Source organism: Clarias gariepinus, chromosome 13 (assembly GCF_024256425.1).
Source record: "Clarias gariepinus isolate MV-2021 ecotype Netherlands chromosome 13, CGAR_prim_01v2, whole genome shotgun sequence".
Taxonomy (NCBI): domain Eukaryota; kingdom Metazoa; phylum Chordata; class Actinopteri; order Siluriformes; family Clariidae; genus Clarias; species Clarias gariepinus.
Window position 1 is genome coordinate 13,283,179 of NC_071112.1, and position 15,420 is coordinate 13,298,598.

The 15,420-nt window shown below is 35.8% G+C and overlaps 1 protein-coding gene across 1 annotated transcript in view; it reads left to right on the forward strand.

Moving 5' to 3' along the window:
* Positions 1-256: 256 nt before the first annotated feature.
* The window catches only part of sntg2 (syntrophin, gamma 2), a 49,518-nt gene continuing 34,354 nt past the window's right edge, over positions 257-15,420 (forward strand). Inside the window, exons 1-5 of the mRNA XM_053510215.1 lie at positions 257-928; positions 9,305-9,442; positions 10,402-10,458; positions 13,469-13,526; positions 14,532-14,575. Of these exons, the coding sequence (XP_053366190.1) occupies positions 860-928; positions 9,305-9,442; positions 10,402-10,458; positions 13,469-13,526; positions 14,532-14,575 (366 nt within the window). The 5' untranslated portion in view covers positions 257-859. The remainder of the gene's footprint in view (positions 929-9,304; positions 9,443-10,401; positions 10,459-13,468; positions 13,527-14,531; positions 14,576-15,420) is intronic.

The following is a 15,420-nucleotide window of genomic DNA, read 5'->3' on the forward strand; positions in this document are numbered from 1 at the left end:
ACATTTTTGGCTGACTCTGTAGCTCAATAAACCGTGGACTATACACACTTAAGCTCAGCATCCCTCTGTGTTCTTGGGTTGCCAAAAACAACCCTAGCTACAGCGTTGCTTTAATATACTGTGTATAAATATAGGCTACTCCGTGCGTTATAATGGAGTTCATCTGGTAACTGTCAAGCAGAGAATGCTGGTGTCCTCCAGCAGTACCCGTCATTCTTCTCGCTTATTCACTCACTGCCTTTCCTTGCTTCGCGTGCGTCACGAGACCTGATGCACCACCTCGGAAAGCATTCGGGGTTTCTCCTAATCCGCTACCGAACAGTCGACGCAACGAATTACTTCGAGACTCAGAGTATAAAGAGTAACCGGCTAACAAATACAGGCTGCAGAGCGAATTCGCTCGTTAATGCATCGAGGGAAATTATACTGTACTTCCCAAGACTTCGTGACGACGCGCGTTAAGAGTCGCAGCGTCGGTCGTTGCTGTCGCGAGCTGCCATATCCATCACTAACTCTGCCTGCACGCGCACAACTTAGGACAGAAACGCCTCGTCTCAAACTTCCTGTCTTATTGGAACTATCTGGCTCTTTAACGCCGGAAGTTATTACAAAGCCACTACTTATTTGCGAAACAGATGCAGCTGCTCAAATCTGAGAGGATATTTCGTTACCTGTGACAACTTGGACGTTCCCAGACTGAATCGTTTATGTGAGCGTGATGTTCGGCTCCGGGGAAAGTGAGCGCCAGTGAAACCTATTTCCTCTCTCTCTCTCCCTCTCTCTCTCTCGTCCTTTTCGCTATAACCGGATAAATGCGCGAGCGACGTGCGCTTGGCTGGAAGCAGCGGCTGCGCGGGAAATGAACGCGGCCGGCAAACGACGAGCCGATCCGCTCGAGCGCCCCGGCAGCCTCTGGCTCCCCACATGGGTGAGGACACCTGGGCTCTCTTCCCACACACACACACACACACACACACACACACGATAGAAAGGAAGCACTGATTACTGAGCATGTTTGTTATTATAGGCTGATGTAAGAGCTGTGTAAACAGGAATGCTGTTTCAGCGTCAGGTCCAAAAGACGCATAATGCAACTTTGTAACGCCTAGAGAACTCGTACGCATTAAGAAATGAAGTTAAACGTGAAATTTAACATGCACGCCATGCACTTGAGCGCAGATCTCGCTTTACGAGCATTACAGGAATCATCATAGAGAAGGGCTTGAGAATCGTGTGTGCTGACAGCAGCATAGCTTCCTTCAGTTCTTGGCTTGTACACTTAATGCATAAGTATATAAAGCATATCATAAATGCATATGCATTTACTACAATGACGTATATGAGGTTATGATTTTCAAAGTTCCTCTCTGTAGGATAACTGAAATGTTAACGACCGCATAATTAGTTTATATTTATTTGTTTAATTGGGATTGGTGTAGTTATTTCTTGCCTGGCATTTACATCTGCCTGGCATTTGCAGCTCCTACTGTGGGTTTTTATTGGTGATCCACAGAATTCCTCATCTCAAATGTATTGTTTGTGTCAGGATCTCATTTGTAATTTTACTCCTTTGTACATGTCTATGCTTTCAGAGCAGAGCTTTGTGTTTGATTGCTTTGGTTTTTTTATTTTCCTTTTTGGAGAGATAAGATGTGACAAGGTATTGACTATTTCTGTTTTGCCAATTCTTAAAGTCATCTTATAGATTACCTTTTTTAAGTCGTGCTTCCATAGCAGTTGTAGCAATGATCAATTCTCCAGATACAGTGGGAAAACACATATTAACAATTACCTTGCTATTAATAGTGCTGAGTGTGTATGATATTGTGAGGGATTGGTTTTGCTTAAAAGGTATGCTGTTTATGCTACTACACTAAATTAATGCAAATTAATTTTCAAATTTAATTATTTCATATAATCTTGCACAATATCCTATATAAACAAAAATCTTTATTTCCTCAAGTTATAATTTCTAGTGTAAGTAAGAACAAACATGCCAAAAAACAACTTTCTTTCTAATTGGGGGCAGATTAGATAATATTACATTTGACCGTGGCGATGATGAGCTTTGAGCTTTAACATTTAAATGTCAGAAACTTCAGGAAAGTCAAAGCAGCTAATTCCTCATGTAAGGGCGCTTTTCACGCATTACGTCTGACAGCTGTATATGGAAGGGAGGTGAGACGTTTCCAGGTATAAATGAACATCTGATTGGATATACAGGTAACAGGAGAAATTCAAAGACTTTGACCTGGAAAGGATAGATACCATGAATACATAAAATATATTATTTAGTGTATAGACTATAAAGCCTGTATCATATGTACTTTCTAAAAAAAATTGTTTTTTCAAAAAGTTGATGAATTACACTACACAGTCACATTTCCATTTACAGTATGTGCTAGTGGTGTTGTTGCTCAAGAAAACTTAGATGTAATTGGCAACATTTAGAAATGTGTTGCTTTCAGGTCATGTTAATGTAGCAATCGCCCAGATTCGACTTGATAATTAGACAATTTTACAAGATGGCATTTCTCCAGAAACCGTGACTAGTTTTAAGCGATCTGTGCTAGTTGATGGCATTTATTGAACAAGTCGGTTTTGTTACAGATTTTTCTGTAGATGGCTATTTAGTGTATGATGGGTATGAGTTACAGTAATGTGTCTATAATGCTAAAAGCTTTAATGAATGGACTTTTGTCTTTAAAAAAAATTCTGTTTTTTTCACATCAAGAGTCAACTTTTTATAGAAAGGTTACTGAAAATTAAAGTTACAGTTGTAACCATCACACTCTGTTTTTTACAGCGAGGCATGCACCTTTTCTTTTTCAGTTATTGATCATATTATGGTATCATTAGGGCAATTCATTTTTCAATATTTTTTCTTTGGGTGGGAAATTCTTTTTATGTACAGTTATTATTTCAAATACTTTCATTTTAACACGTCTTTCATTTCTCTCATTTCCACCAGAACAACCTGAGCTAATCCAGGTCAGACGATTATTGCAATTTTCTTGTGTCTTTTCTATTATTTTGCTATTTAAATTGTGCAAACCGTACATAATTACTTCCACATAATTCTTATTTTATGCAAGTTGTGATGTGGACATACATATATACAAAGAAACAGAAGCATAACAGAATTTCTGCAAAGTATGCAAAAGGTTGAACTGCACATTAGACTCCTTACTGATCTCTTCTAAAATATTGGTCTTACCAACTCTGACATATAGTGCAACAGCTTGTGATATGCAAAAAGGCACACAAACAAGCCATCATTTTCAGTGTTTTCTGTGAGCACTATAACCTCATGTCAGTGGTTCTAGGAAAGTTTCCTGTGAGCAGTTTGATGAATCATAGCACAAAAAAGCATCAATTGGTATTACCTCCTGTAGTTTCAGAAGCACTTTGCTTACACAGATGGTGAAGGACTTCTGGCTGCAACCGTTTCTCTCTGTTTTAGGATTTTGCTTATTTTACAATCCATCGACTGTATGAATTGTAACTCATATGCGGGTAATTAGTAGAATATTACAAAGCACTCTCTGGATCTTTTCTCAAGCAATATTTTTTTTGCCAAATTATTGTAAAAACCCCCAAACACTATACGCTATAGGCTTACCTTTTTAGAAAATTTTTTTTTGAGTGGGAAAGCTTATGTAATCCATTATTGTATGTAATCCATCTATATTTCAAATTCACAGTTCTCACCATGGCAGTAGTCAGTGTTTGAGCGAATAAAATGTGAGAATTGTTCTGCACATAATATTTATTATCATTTAACACAGCTATCTTTTCTATGATTCATTAGTATTTAATCATGATTTTGTCTGTGGGTCCTTAAAGCCTTAAATATTCCAAAATATTAAACTGTATGTATTATAATCACACATGCACATGTTGCATACAATAGAGGTAGTGCTCTGTATGAAGTAAAAATCAGTGACAGGGTAGTGTGCTTTTATCTTCCCAGAGTTACTTCTTCTCCTACAGTATATCATGTCCTGCTCCTAAACTATTTTATTTCTGGTATATCACAGTAGTTTGCAAGTATTGCTCTCTCTCTCTCTCTCTCTCTCTCTCTCTCTCTCTCTCTCTTTCTCTTTTCTCTTTGTTGCTCTCTCTCTCTCTCTCTCTCTCTCTTGCACTTTCAAGAACCCTAATGATAACCATTTTATCCTGGTCAGGATTGCAATATATTTGAAGCCCAAGATGGGAATGTACACTGGATGGGATGGCAGTCTGTCCCAGGGCCATGCACATACACGTATACCAAGATGCACTTTATCAAGTTTTTTTGGTTTAAAGACAGATCTAAATATGACAATCAAATTCTTATCTGTTTATAATTACATTTAATAATTTGATCTTTTTAGAACTGCACAGGTAATTACCTAAAAATCAAAATATGGACCAATGCAAATTATCCAATCGCAAAAAAAATTGATTTATTACAACTAATATTCACATAAAAAATTTATTCAGGGTTGTCAGTAATTTAGGTCTTTTTATTTATTTTATTTTAGTTATTTTTTTAAATAACTTTAGGTGCTAAATAAATACTGGGAAACATTATGATACTGTATATACATTATTATTATATAACATCAAAATATTTGCTGTTAGCCTATACATATATGATTAAATACTAAATGGTACATTTAATAGTTATATAACCACAGTATAAATTGCAATTACAATATGTGTTTAAATAATTAAATTATGTTTTAATTTTTTTATGACTTACCCTATAATTTACAGTATATAAACAAATATTACCTTCAAGGCAAGAATTATCATCTTAGTGACCTACAACTGAAAAGGTAAACCAACTATGTTTTTTAACAGATGCATAAATATGAACTAGTGATTAACCCTGCAGTTGGCACTACTGACACAACTGTTATTGAAAAGTAGACAGCACCTTCAAACCAATCAGAATTGAAAATGAAACAGTGCTATTGTATGCATTGAATTAATGTTAGCATGCTGCTGTTGTGTGAGCTTAACTTTATGTATTTCTTTTATCGTGTAAACATACAGTACTACTACACTAGTGTGACTGCTACATAAGGTGTAGTACGTAGATACATTCTCTGTTTAAGGAACTGCAAATTACATGTAAAGTGGCATAGAAACGCTAGAGAAAAATATAAGTTAGGTTGTAATGCAGTACTTGCAGACACGCTGCTTATTAAAATGGAAGCATTAAGAAGATGCATTTTGTCCTGATTCAGATTTAGTCTGCATGACTCATTTAAATCGGTAGACGTATGGACTGAAAGTTTTCTCATGAAGAATTATATAAGAAACATTGCACATATCTTTGCCTATAAGAACATATAGTAATTTTTAGTAAACCTTTTAGTAGCTGATAGGCAGTGTATGATCCTTAAACTTTGTTCCAAGTGGCTCAGTTTTCGTTTGACTGCTTTATATTTGGGAATTTGGGAGTTTGCTAAACTGTCCCAATCGGACTCATACCAAATTTACAACCATAAATTCAGTAAACACTTACCCTGGGACAGGGCTATCAAATGAGCTAAATAGTTAATTTGTGTGCTCAGAGCAGAACCAAGTGGAGCAGAAAATTCTTCAGTTCCAACACCAAATTTCTGAGCATGCTAGAACACACACAAAAGAAATTCTTTTTTTTAAATATTGTCTTTAACATACAGTACAGTATAATATGAACAGTAATATGAATAAATAAGGACATGTTGCCACATAAGGGCTCACGTTCACACATGCTAGCCCTGGAATTTTACAGTTATGTACATAGGAAATATTCATTCATTCATTTATTCATTCATTCATTCATTTTTTTTTAATAACTGCTTTTTCTTGGTACTGTAAGTGTAAGAGTGGGAACAAAGCCTGTCCTATAACAATGTAAGGTGTAAGGTGGAAATGCACCCTAAACATGATGAAAGTCCATTACAGGGCACTGTGCACACATACATTCACACACTCATTCACAGCAAGAGCAAAGTCAATATACTAGATTTTGCAGGTGGGAGGAATCTCATACAAACATTGGGAGAACATACAAAACTCTACACAAACAGTAATCTGAGCTCAGGATTAAACCAGAGACCTTGGGGCTCTTTTTTGGCAATATTTCACTACATACACATTACTAATTGTCACACAGTAATGATATTGAAAAATGTTCAGCATAATAAAATATTATATAAGTGATTATTAGCACATGACAAATTTAAACAGTGGATCATTAGATATGCTATTTGGCTGGATTGCCTGAATCATCTTCAGTGCCTTTTAATTTGTCTGGTTTAGACACAGACATGCCACAGTGCTTTCTCAGCTTTCTTAAAACTCTTCACTTATTCCTCAAATCAGCTGTATTAATGTTGTTTACTCACCCAAAGGAATGCTACACTTCTAGACCAATCCCTATCTCACTATTGTTGTTATATTTTACTGTGATTTTGGACAATTTGAAATTGTCTATTGTCAATGTACCAATACACATCAGTGTTTATTTTGACCTGTCTCTTTGAAATGGTTTTACTAGAAACATTTCACATTTTTTTATTTAAAAAAAAGACCAATAGTAAAAGAGGAGAATGTAGGTGATTAAGATGACATTTATTTGTTTCGTTTCAGAGGTTGCTATTATTAAAATGGTGATGCTGCCATTTAATTATGCGAAGTATGCATTTCATTTGTCTTTATGAGGAGATTATTTGGATACCACAGAGGGCTGGATGATTAGGTTATGCACATGAGGCACGAAGGCTAGATGGTTTTCTGTTGTCTTCAGTATATTGAATTAAGAAAAAAGTTTCTTGTTAGCATTAATTTCCAAACTGCTCCTGTCCTAATTACCTATGTATCAATTCTGACAGCTCTGCTAAGCAAAATATAGGCTGTGTTTTGCAAAAGCAGTGTAGCATGTCTTAAAAGACAGTTCTATTAAAATCACATTAAGACTATGCTTTTGGGAAATCGTGTACATTTGAGCTTGTTATACCGCCAATGTTTGTTTCAATTTCCCAACTATATTCAGTTACTTACTGTGCTGCAAATACCATTTGGCCATAAGATTTTGTAGCGTTAGGTTGTTAATGAAAATCCCGGGTGACCTCTTTGAATTGAACCGAAACGTAACAGTCGAGACTGGTCAATTTCTTTCCCCATCGCTTAGAAAAATACCTCCTGCACCTTTCTTAGAAAATCCATCACTTGATTTCAAGCTCTGTGTGATTCCTCTTTAATTCTGTGATGAACAACTTGGAAAATCTGTTCAGTCAAACCATAGTTGTACTGCAAATGCTGAGCAGATTTATACCTTGCAGTTTCTTGAAACTTGAGTTGATCTGTAAAAAAATCTAGTATTCAAAGGTGTTATAGGTGTGATGCACATCAAGCTGTGACTACCTTTCCCTATCAGTGACTTTATGGATTAGAAGGAACGTTTTTAATCTTGCAGTACATGTTATACTGACTATTTATCGGCTGTCCCTAGTGTTGAGAAAGGCAATATTCTTGGCTAAGTATCTGTGGGAAGCACGCTCGAAGGAGTAGAAAATTATCAGGGATGATCTCTAGGTAGCAGCTGACCTCGAGTCTCCTTCAGCAGAAATGGTTTAATTGAGGCAACCTGCCATCAGATTCTGTTTTTTTTTTTTTTTTTTACGGGAAATTTTTTGACAGGCCTGAAAAAAACTTTCTGCAAAAGTCAAAGGGTTGTATGTTGTGTTTATTTATTTTTTTACTTGCTTATTTATTTTGAAGCTGGTCAGACCTCCTACTTTTAGCAGTTAAATCATGAAACCCTCAGGCAGGACCACAGAGATAAAAGCAGAGCAGAAAATGTCAATAGATGCAAGCATTTACTGCTTGGTTAATTTTACCACATCCACCCCTCATCAACTTGAATGCTTCCCATACTGAATTGAAATGTGTAATGGAAAATAGTGTACACGCTATGCATCAGCGCAGAGAACGCAGCATGGCCTGTTCTCTTGGGCCCTGATTCTGCGTTTTCCTCATCTTTATAAACTTTAAAGTAAAACAGGAGATGTATCAAACCTGACAAATGCCACAAGATGTTCCACTCACGAACTGCATTTGTGGCATGCCAAATACCCTGACAGCATTACTAAAGTGAATATTACCTGTTAATTACACTGGATTTGTTAGTAGTAATTTGCACACATGGTTAGCTGGGCACAAGTATACTTGTAGTTTGTCATCACAGAATCGTGCAGTAATGTTCTCCTGGCTTAGTTATTCCAGCTATGCAATGTAAATCTCTGGAGGCTGATGCAGTCTAGTGCAGATTCCAAAGCGCATAATATATCAGCTTTCTCCTAGAGTCAGACTATGGTTCTAAACTTTGATTAATTATCTTGTCCCTCTGGAGTTAGAGGTGAAGGCACTCGACCTAAATGTGCATGTCTTTTGGGAGAAATGGCCCTGGTGCCAGGTAGAAAAGTAGGCCAGGACAATGTAACTGTACTGTAGGTGTACACCAATTAATGTCACCCTTACATGAGTGAGAAAATATGCACACAATGTGTCAACTAACAGTTACTCTATTACTGTCGTCTTAATACACTTTACTTTTCAGTAGCTTTTGTATTATATTTTTCAAGGACAGGGCAATAAAGACGAGGAGAAAAAGGCGTATTTCACAATACATAAGAGTCCCATTGCTTTTGACACTGTACTTACTAAATTCACCCTCAGAAATATTATAAACTCAGGAATAAAAATCTACTTTTATGACCAGTACTGATCTGTTTGGTACAGACCTGTTTGTATTTTGCTCACGCATTGAGAAATATTTTTCAATTTACAAGCTACAGAAAAGTGCACTTGGGATTAATTTCTGAGTCTAACTAAATTAACTGGACAGCATTATACTATCAGTCTTTAGCACCTTCTTTTTCTTCAAGAGGTACATGCCTGAAAGCATGTTTTATTTAGTATATGTTTAGTTAATCCTTTAAAAGGGTTGTCTCCCATCAGAATTATAAAATCAATCATCAGGCTGGAATTTTTTGAACAAGATGTCCTTGTTCACCAACATCATTCTCTCTAAATTCAGACATACGCAGTTACAGTCGACTGTGACGTTTCGGGTGTTGAATATCTTTTGTTTACATTTGAAAGCCAAGTAATACTGCTGCAACATGTTTGATCAGCAGCTATTGAGACTAACACAATTTAGAATGTTGCAGATATGAAAAAGCGCTCTTTTTTAAGCTTTACACACGGCCTCCTGTAAAATCATCCAACTAACGCAAAATTCTTCTTTCCTTTCTGTTTACAGACAAAAACCGGACTTGCCCTGTTGTATGATGAAAAAAACAGTAATACTTATGACATCCGTTTGAAGTTAACTAGAGAGATACTGACCATACAGAAACAGGATGTGGTCTGCATAGGTGGTGGTGCACATCACTTAAATGTAAGTACTGAGGCCTTGAACTGCACAAAAAGATTTAATTTCACAGAGGCTTGAGCTGCTTTGAATGATTTCTAGAAGCCAAACACAGTGCATTTTCAGCTTTTTTTCCCCCCAATGTCTGCAGAACCAGTGCAGTGTTATAGGAGAATGGTTGTGTTACTGACAGATTGCAAAGGATCAACAGAAGGAAAGTCATTAGAATTATTATTATAATTATTAAGCATCCAATTCGAGTAACATATTCTAATGTTCAAATTCAAATTGTACTTGTGTACAAATTGTAATGTGTACTTTTCTAAACATGGCTTACACCATCACATACCGGTTGGCTTATTCTCTGCACCATAGTGTCATCTGTGTATACTAATGAACAGAAACAATAAAAGCAGTATTTTATATTGAGTAAGTCATAACTATTTAAAAACTCACCACCACTATTTAAATTATCAAGGTAGTATCTATTGATCTGTACCTACAATCATTATTTTTCAACTTTCTTCATACAATTCCAGAACATTTACAGTACTGTACCTATGATGAGTTATAATTCGATATATAATCGGTCTGGTTTTGTTTAGCTCTGCACTACAGTTTTCTTTTAGATTTGCCATTCTTACAGCTCTGTTTTACAGTAGAACTGTATAGTTGTACTGTCCTGTGGATTTATTATGTGCCGCATTGTTTTGTTTTATTTATGGTGCATGCCTTACATGTGTTACATTAGTTACACACTGTATGGTATGTAGTTCAACTAGCAGTGCCTCTGTTTCGTGTTGTACAATGCACTGTGGACCTAGTGTTGTAATACTTCCTCACAAAAATCTATTTTAAAACGTACTACTATGCTGAGTGTGTGATCAAGGTATGCCTCTCCTGTTTCAGTTATTGCTTCTGCTAAATATGACATTTTGATAATGTGGCTTTTATAATCCTACCAATTAAATTCCCCTTTTTTAAAGCACAGAACTGTTGTACTCCGGAGACAGGCAACTGGTGGTCTTGGTCTGAGTATCAAAGTAGGTTCATTTTGTCTGCATTTAAAAAGAAACAGTTAAAAAATAAATGTAGTTATATACACTATTTTACCATGGGCTGTATTTAGAGTTGCAAACATTTTGTGTGGAGTTAATACTAAAATCACATGCAGAGGTATTTAGAACGCAGATACACAAGTTACTTGAACATTATTCATGTAAGAAAAGGAATGAATTACAGTTTTCTTTAAAATTAGTTTGATATCTGTAGTTTATGGTTTATTCAAACATCTGGAATGACATTTAATTTATATTAAATGCATAAATAACAATAAATTATTTTAGTCGTATTCACGTGAAGAGATTAGAAGAGACTGTGTCTAAAATAAGAAACTCCCTCTTTTAATTCTGTGTCTTTTTGAGTTTAGACAAACAACGCATAACTTTTTTCACGCTGCAATTATTTATTTAACAAAATGAAGCCAAATTAAGAAATATACATGTGGGCAATACATATTTACTCAAGTACCAGCTTACTGCTTGCATAGGATTCAAGAGGCTATAGTGCAGCCAGGTGCTGCAGCTTATCAGGCTTTAATTAATTGATCATCAGCAGATGTGCAGTCATAAAATCATCCAAGACAGTTGCCAATCTACCCAGTGCTAGACGTCCCAGCACATTCACCCCAAGGTCAGACAGTGCAACACTCAGAGAAACCTAAAAAAAAACAAAAAAACAAGAGCTACATCTCTGACCCTACTGGCCTCACTGAGCTTGTTAGCACATGACTGCATAATTAGAAAAAGACTAAACAAGTATGGGTTGTTTAAAAGGGTTGCCAGAAGATTGGCAAAAAAAAAGATTCTGCCAAAAAATAATAGGGAAGCATGACTGAGGTTAGCAAAAGTACATCTGAACAAACAGCAAGGCTTCTAGAACAATGCCGTATGGTCAGTAGAGACCAAAGTGCAGTTGTTTAGGCTTAATGCACCGCACCATGTTTGGGCAAAACCAAACACTTAATACACACTGTCAAGCATGGTGGTGGATGGGTGATGATTTGGGATGATTTTGCAGCCACTGGACCTGGGCAGAGTATTATAGAGGCAAATGTAAGTCCATCTGAAGGCCTAGTCAAAGTACAGACCTCAAAAATGCTGTGGTGAAACCTTAAAAAAGCTGTGCATAAGTGAATGCTTAAAAACCTCAATAAAATGAAGCAATGTTGTAAAACTAGAACGATGTGAGACACTGCTAAAGTCATAAAGGGAACGATTCCTTCAAGTTATTGCTGCTAAAGGTGGATCTACAAACTGTTGAGTCTAAATATTGACCACATGTATTTACTTTTTGCCTTCATTTGTTTTGTTGGCATGGTAAAAAAAAAGTTTAGGTTGTTAGTTTAGTTGTTGTTTAGTTTGTTTAGTTTGTTAGTTTAGTTGTTGTTTGTCTGAGGTTGGATTTCCATAAGACCCTCTAAGATCTAATAATTTTTATAATGTACTAATACATACAATTAAATACGCTTATAAATGCAGAAACTCACATTAACTTTAAGAAAATCCTTTTATTTAAATCAAACTCAAATTAATGTTTTCCATGGCGCAACATGAAAAGTGTCCAGACTGACAGGAGATCCTGAGTCCCAATATCCCAATGATGCCAAAGAGTAGGAGGGATTGCCTACTTCCCTGTTTTCCCCGTCAATCACAGCGACATTCGTAGGCATCTGTGAGCTCATGTATGTGTAAAAGGGCAGAAAACGCTTTTCTCTGAGTGTGTTATTATTCCCTGTGATGCAGCATAAGCAGCAGCTCAAAAAGATGTGGTCGGCTGCCTTCACGTATCTCACCGAAAGCACGTGTCACCCTCTCTATAGTAGATGTCACAGATGTGGAGAGCTAGTTGGTGGGTGAGATTTGGCAGGTGAATAAATTGAAGAGAAAATACCCCCTCCCCATTTCAATTTTCCAGAAAAAAATATTGTCCATGTCCTGTATATTCAGTTGATTCAAGTCTGCAGTAGATACAGTTTTTCACCTCTGCCTCAGCTTAACACCTTATCTAGCGGTAATAGGTTGTAATGTAGTGTAGTGTAGTGTATTTATATATATATACAGTGAGTTTATGGTGAAATATCAAGGGTGGAAGTCATGTATTTAAATCGATTTAGAAGTCATATTTTTTAAATATATTTATTATTTTGATTACAGTAATAATCAACATTTATCCTGCAACATATTGCTGATACTGTATATAAGCCTCCTGTTAGATGTTTATAAGATCTTCTTATTTACATAACAGCATATTAGTCTCTCTTAATTTGTGTATTGTTGCAAGTAATGTAAGAAAGCGAAAAAAAAAGAGTTTGTGTTTAAAGATGGTTGATTAGCCATTATTAAAAAACATTGATTTTTCTTTTTAAAACATCTGCCAACCTTTGTGGCCCAAATTACATGCATGTTATTTTGAATCAAGTTGAATAAGCTGCCTTAAAAACACCATTAGCATACACTGCTTTTAAATACTTTTAATGCTTTTGAAAGTTTCCAGCTTTGAATATAGCCCTATGTGTGTATGACATTTTTAAGTATACAGATTACAAGAATATATTTTGAACTTGGTCATAGTTCTGAACCATATTGTTTAACATGTACATGATTTAAACTGTCATAATCATTTTTATGGATTTATAAGTTATGTGACTGTACACTTAAGTTACAAGTGAATGTACACTGGTTATTTAAATGTGTGACATAAATACTTTCTTTAGGGTTTTTAAATCTTTTATACAGTATGTTAATAACTTGGAGATTAAATTTTAGAAATAATCAGTAGTCACATACAAGAAACATGGTGTTATATGTGCATGGATATGTTTTGGAGATCAAAGAGAATGCTATGGTAGAGATTAAAATTCATTATGCCACCCAGAGGAAACTTGGATGAGTCAATAGTGCTGAATGATTTGCTAGGTTATAAAGTGTAGCTTGTATAATCAGTGGGTGGTAGGTTTGCTAAATCACCTGGAGAGAGTTTTATTTATTTCAGGGAGGAGCTGAGCATAAAGTGCCTGTGGTCATTTCGAAGATATTCAAAGATCAAGTAGGTAAGGCACTACCGAGCTTTCCTTCCAGTTATTGTACAGTTAAATTAGTTAAGGCTTAAGTGATAACTATACGTTATCCTCCCAGTATCAACACTGATTATCTCTTTTTAAGGATATAATTTACTGTGTCTGCAGTCCAGAGCCAAAACCCACTTAATCTGTTGAGGCAGACTGTTTAATAAGTGTGTAATTAGAGGCCATATGCTTGTCCCTAGTATACTGATGCACATGCCAAGTTCTGGACCATATGATTCTGAGCAATAAATTGCAATGCCTCATACAGAATACAGTATAAGCATGCAACATCAGTAAAACTGCTACATTGGTTCTCTGAACCCAGAAATTATATTGTCCAAGTCTTTTTTTTTCCAGTTATTTATTTTATGCAGTCAGATCTCTTTTATGTGAAGTCAACAACTTCAAAATTTCTGTGTGCCTTTTATAGTACTTTAAGTACAGGACTATATTATGTATCATGTATGTTTTCTATGCCACAAAAACAACCCTGTAGAGAGCCTGAGTAAGCAGACTCATCAATGAAAAGAAATAATCTAAAGCAATGAGTGAAGTGATTACCCATGGCATCAGATCAGCATGACGCCGTATGCAGAGTTGCAGTATGACAAACATGCTATTATTTAGTGACATTTGAAAACTTAACTCAAAGTCTTGTTGGGGATTTTTGAAATCTACTCAATGACTTGATCTTAATGACTTCAGATCACATAACCAGCATTCTAACTTTTGGAGTCATGTGTTAAATTTCAGAAAGCTAATGACACGCATATGGATTTGTTATTCATGATGAGAAATTAGCTAAATTTCAGACTTGTATGGTTTTTGGATTAAAGCCACTTTTGTCTACACTCTGCTTAGGGCTATATTGGCAGACGTCTCAGTCACTGGGGCTGATTGCCATTTCCATCATATTAGCACATATGAAATGACTAATTGTATCCTAATGTCTCCATTAACCTTTGCCACTTGTCTGTGTCTGGCCTGCAGCTGATCAGACAGGAATGCTGTTTATCGGCGACGCTGTATTACAGGTTAGTGGAGCGAGTGTTAGCTGACTCTAATTCTCCACAATGCCCAGGGCCAAAGTTGCATGTCAGATCAAGGTGCTCTCTGCATCCTAATGATGTTTCCTACTGCTTCATTTTCTCAAGGTCAACTGCAGGTTTAACCTTTGATCTCATTATATGAATCTAAGGGATAAAAGTAATGAGGTCTTTTTTTAAAGTACCCTTTCACCCACAATCTCAAATAAAAAAAAAAGAAAATGAATGAAATGTATACCATTTGTGCATTAAATTTGTAGCTATGTCCTAGTTTGCTCTAAGCTAATTTCATTGAGCTGTGTTCTGCTTGTACTGCTTTAAGTCAGCAGCGATTTAAGTTCTCATCTCTAGTAGACACATAAATGACATTTGAGTGTGATTTGACATCACTATGAAATTATCCACACTCAGATACATGCATTATGCACTGGCACAATTATGAACAACTACAAAAAAATTTACAACAAGATACCTTGGTGAACTGATTTATACTTATGCATTGAAGCATGTTTGTGTGTCTGCTTTTTGATGCAGGGAGGAGTTTATTGGAAAGTGTGACAATAAGATATTCACTATCCTTTATTTATTTCAGACTCCGACTCCAAGAAATAGCTGAATGGTTTTATTATTTGTTTAGGTTTTTAAAAAATATAGAAAATTTAAAGAATAAAATTGTCAAAATAAAGCATGAAAAAAAAATCCCCTCAAGGTTTTAGGTACTTTTCATTTTCTATAGGCTAGACATTTTGGTCTCAATAACAATTGGTGTTCTAATAGCCACATAGCTGTTTTTGCCCCAAACATGTGACCCCTTATTGCAGTGTGCATGAAAA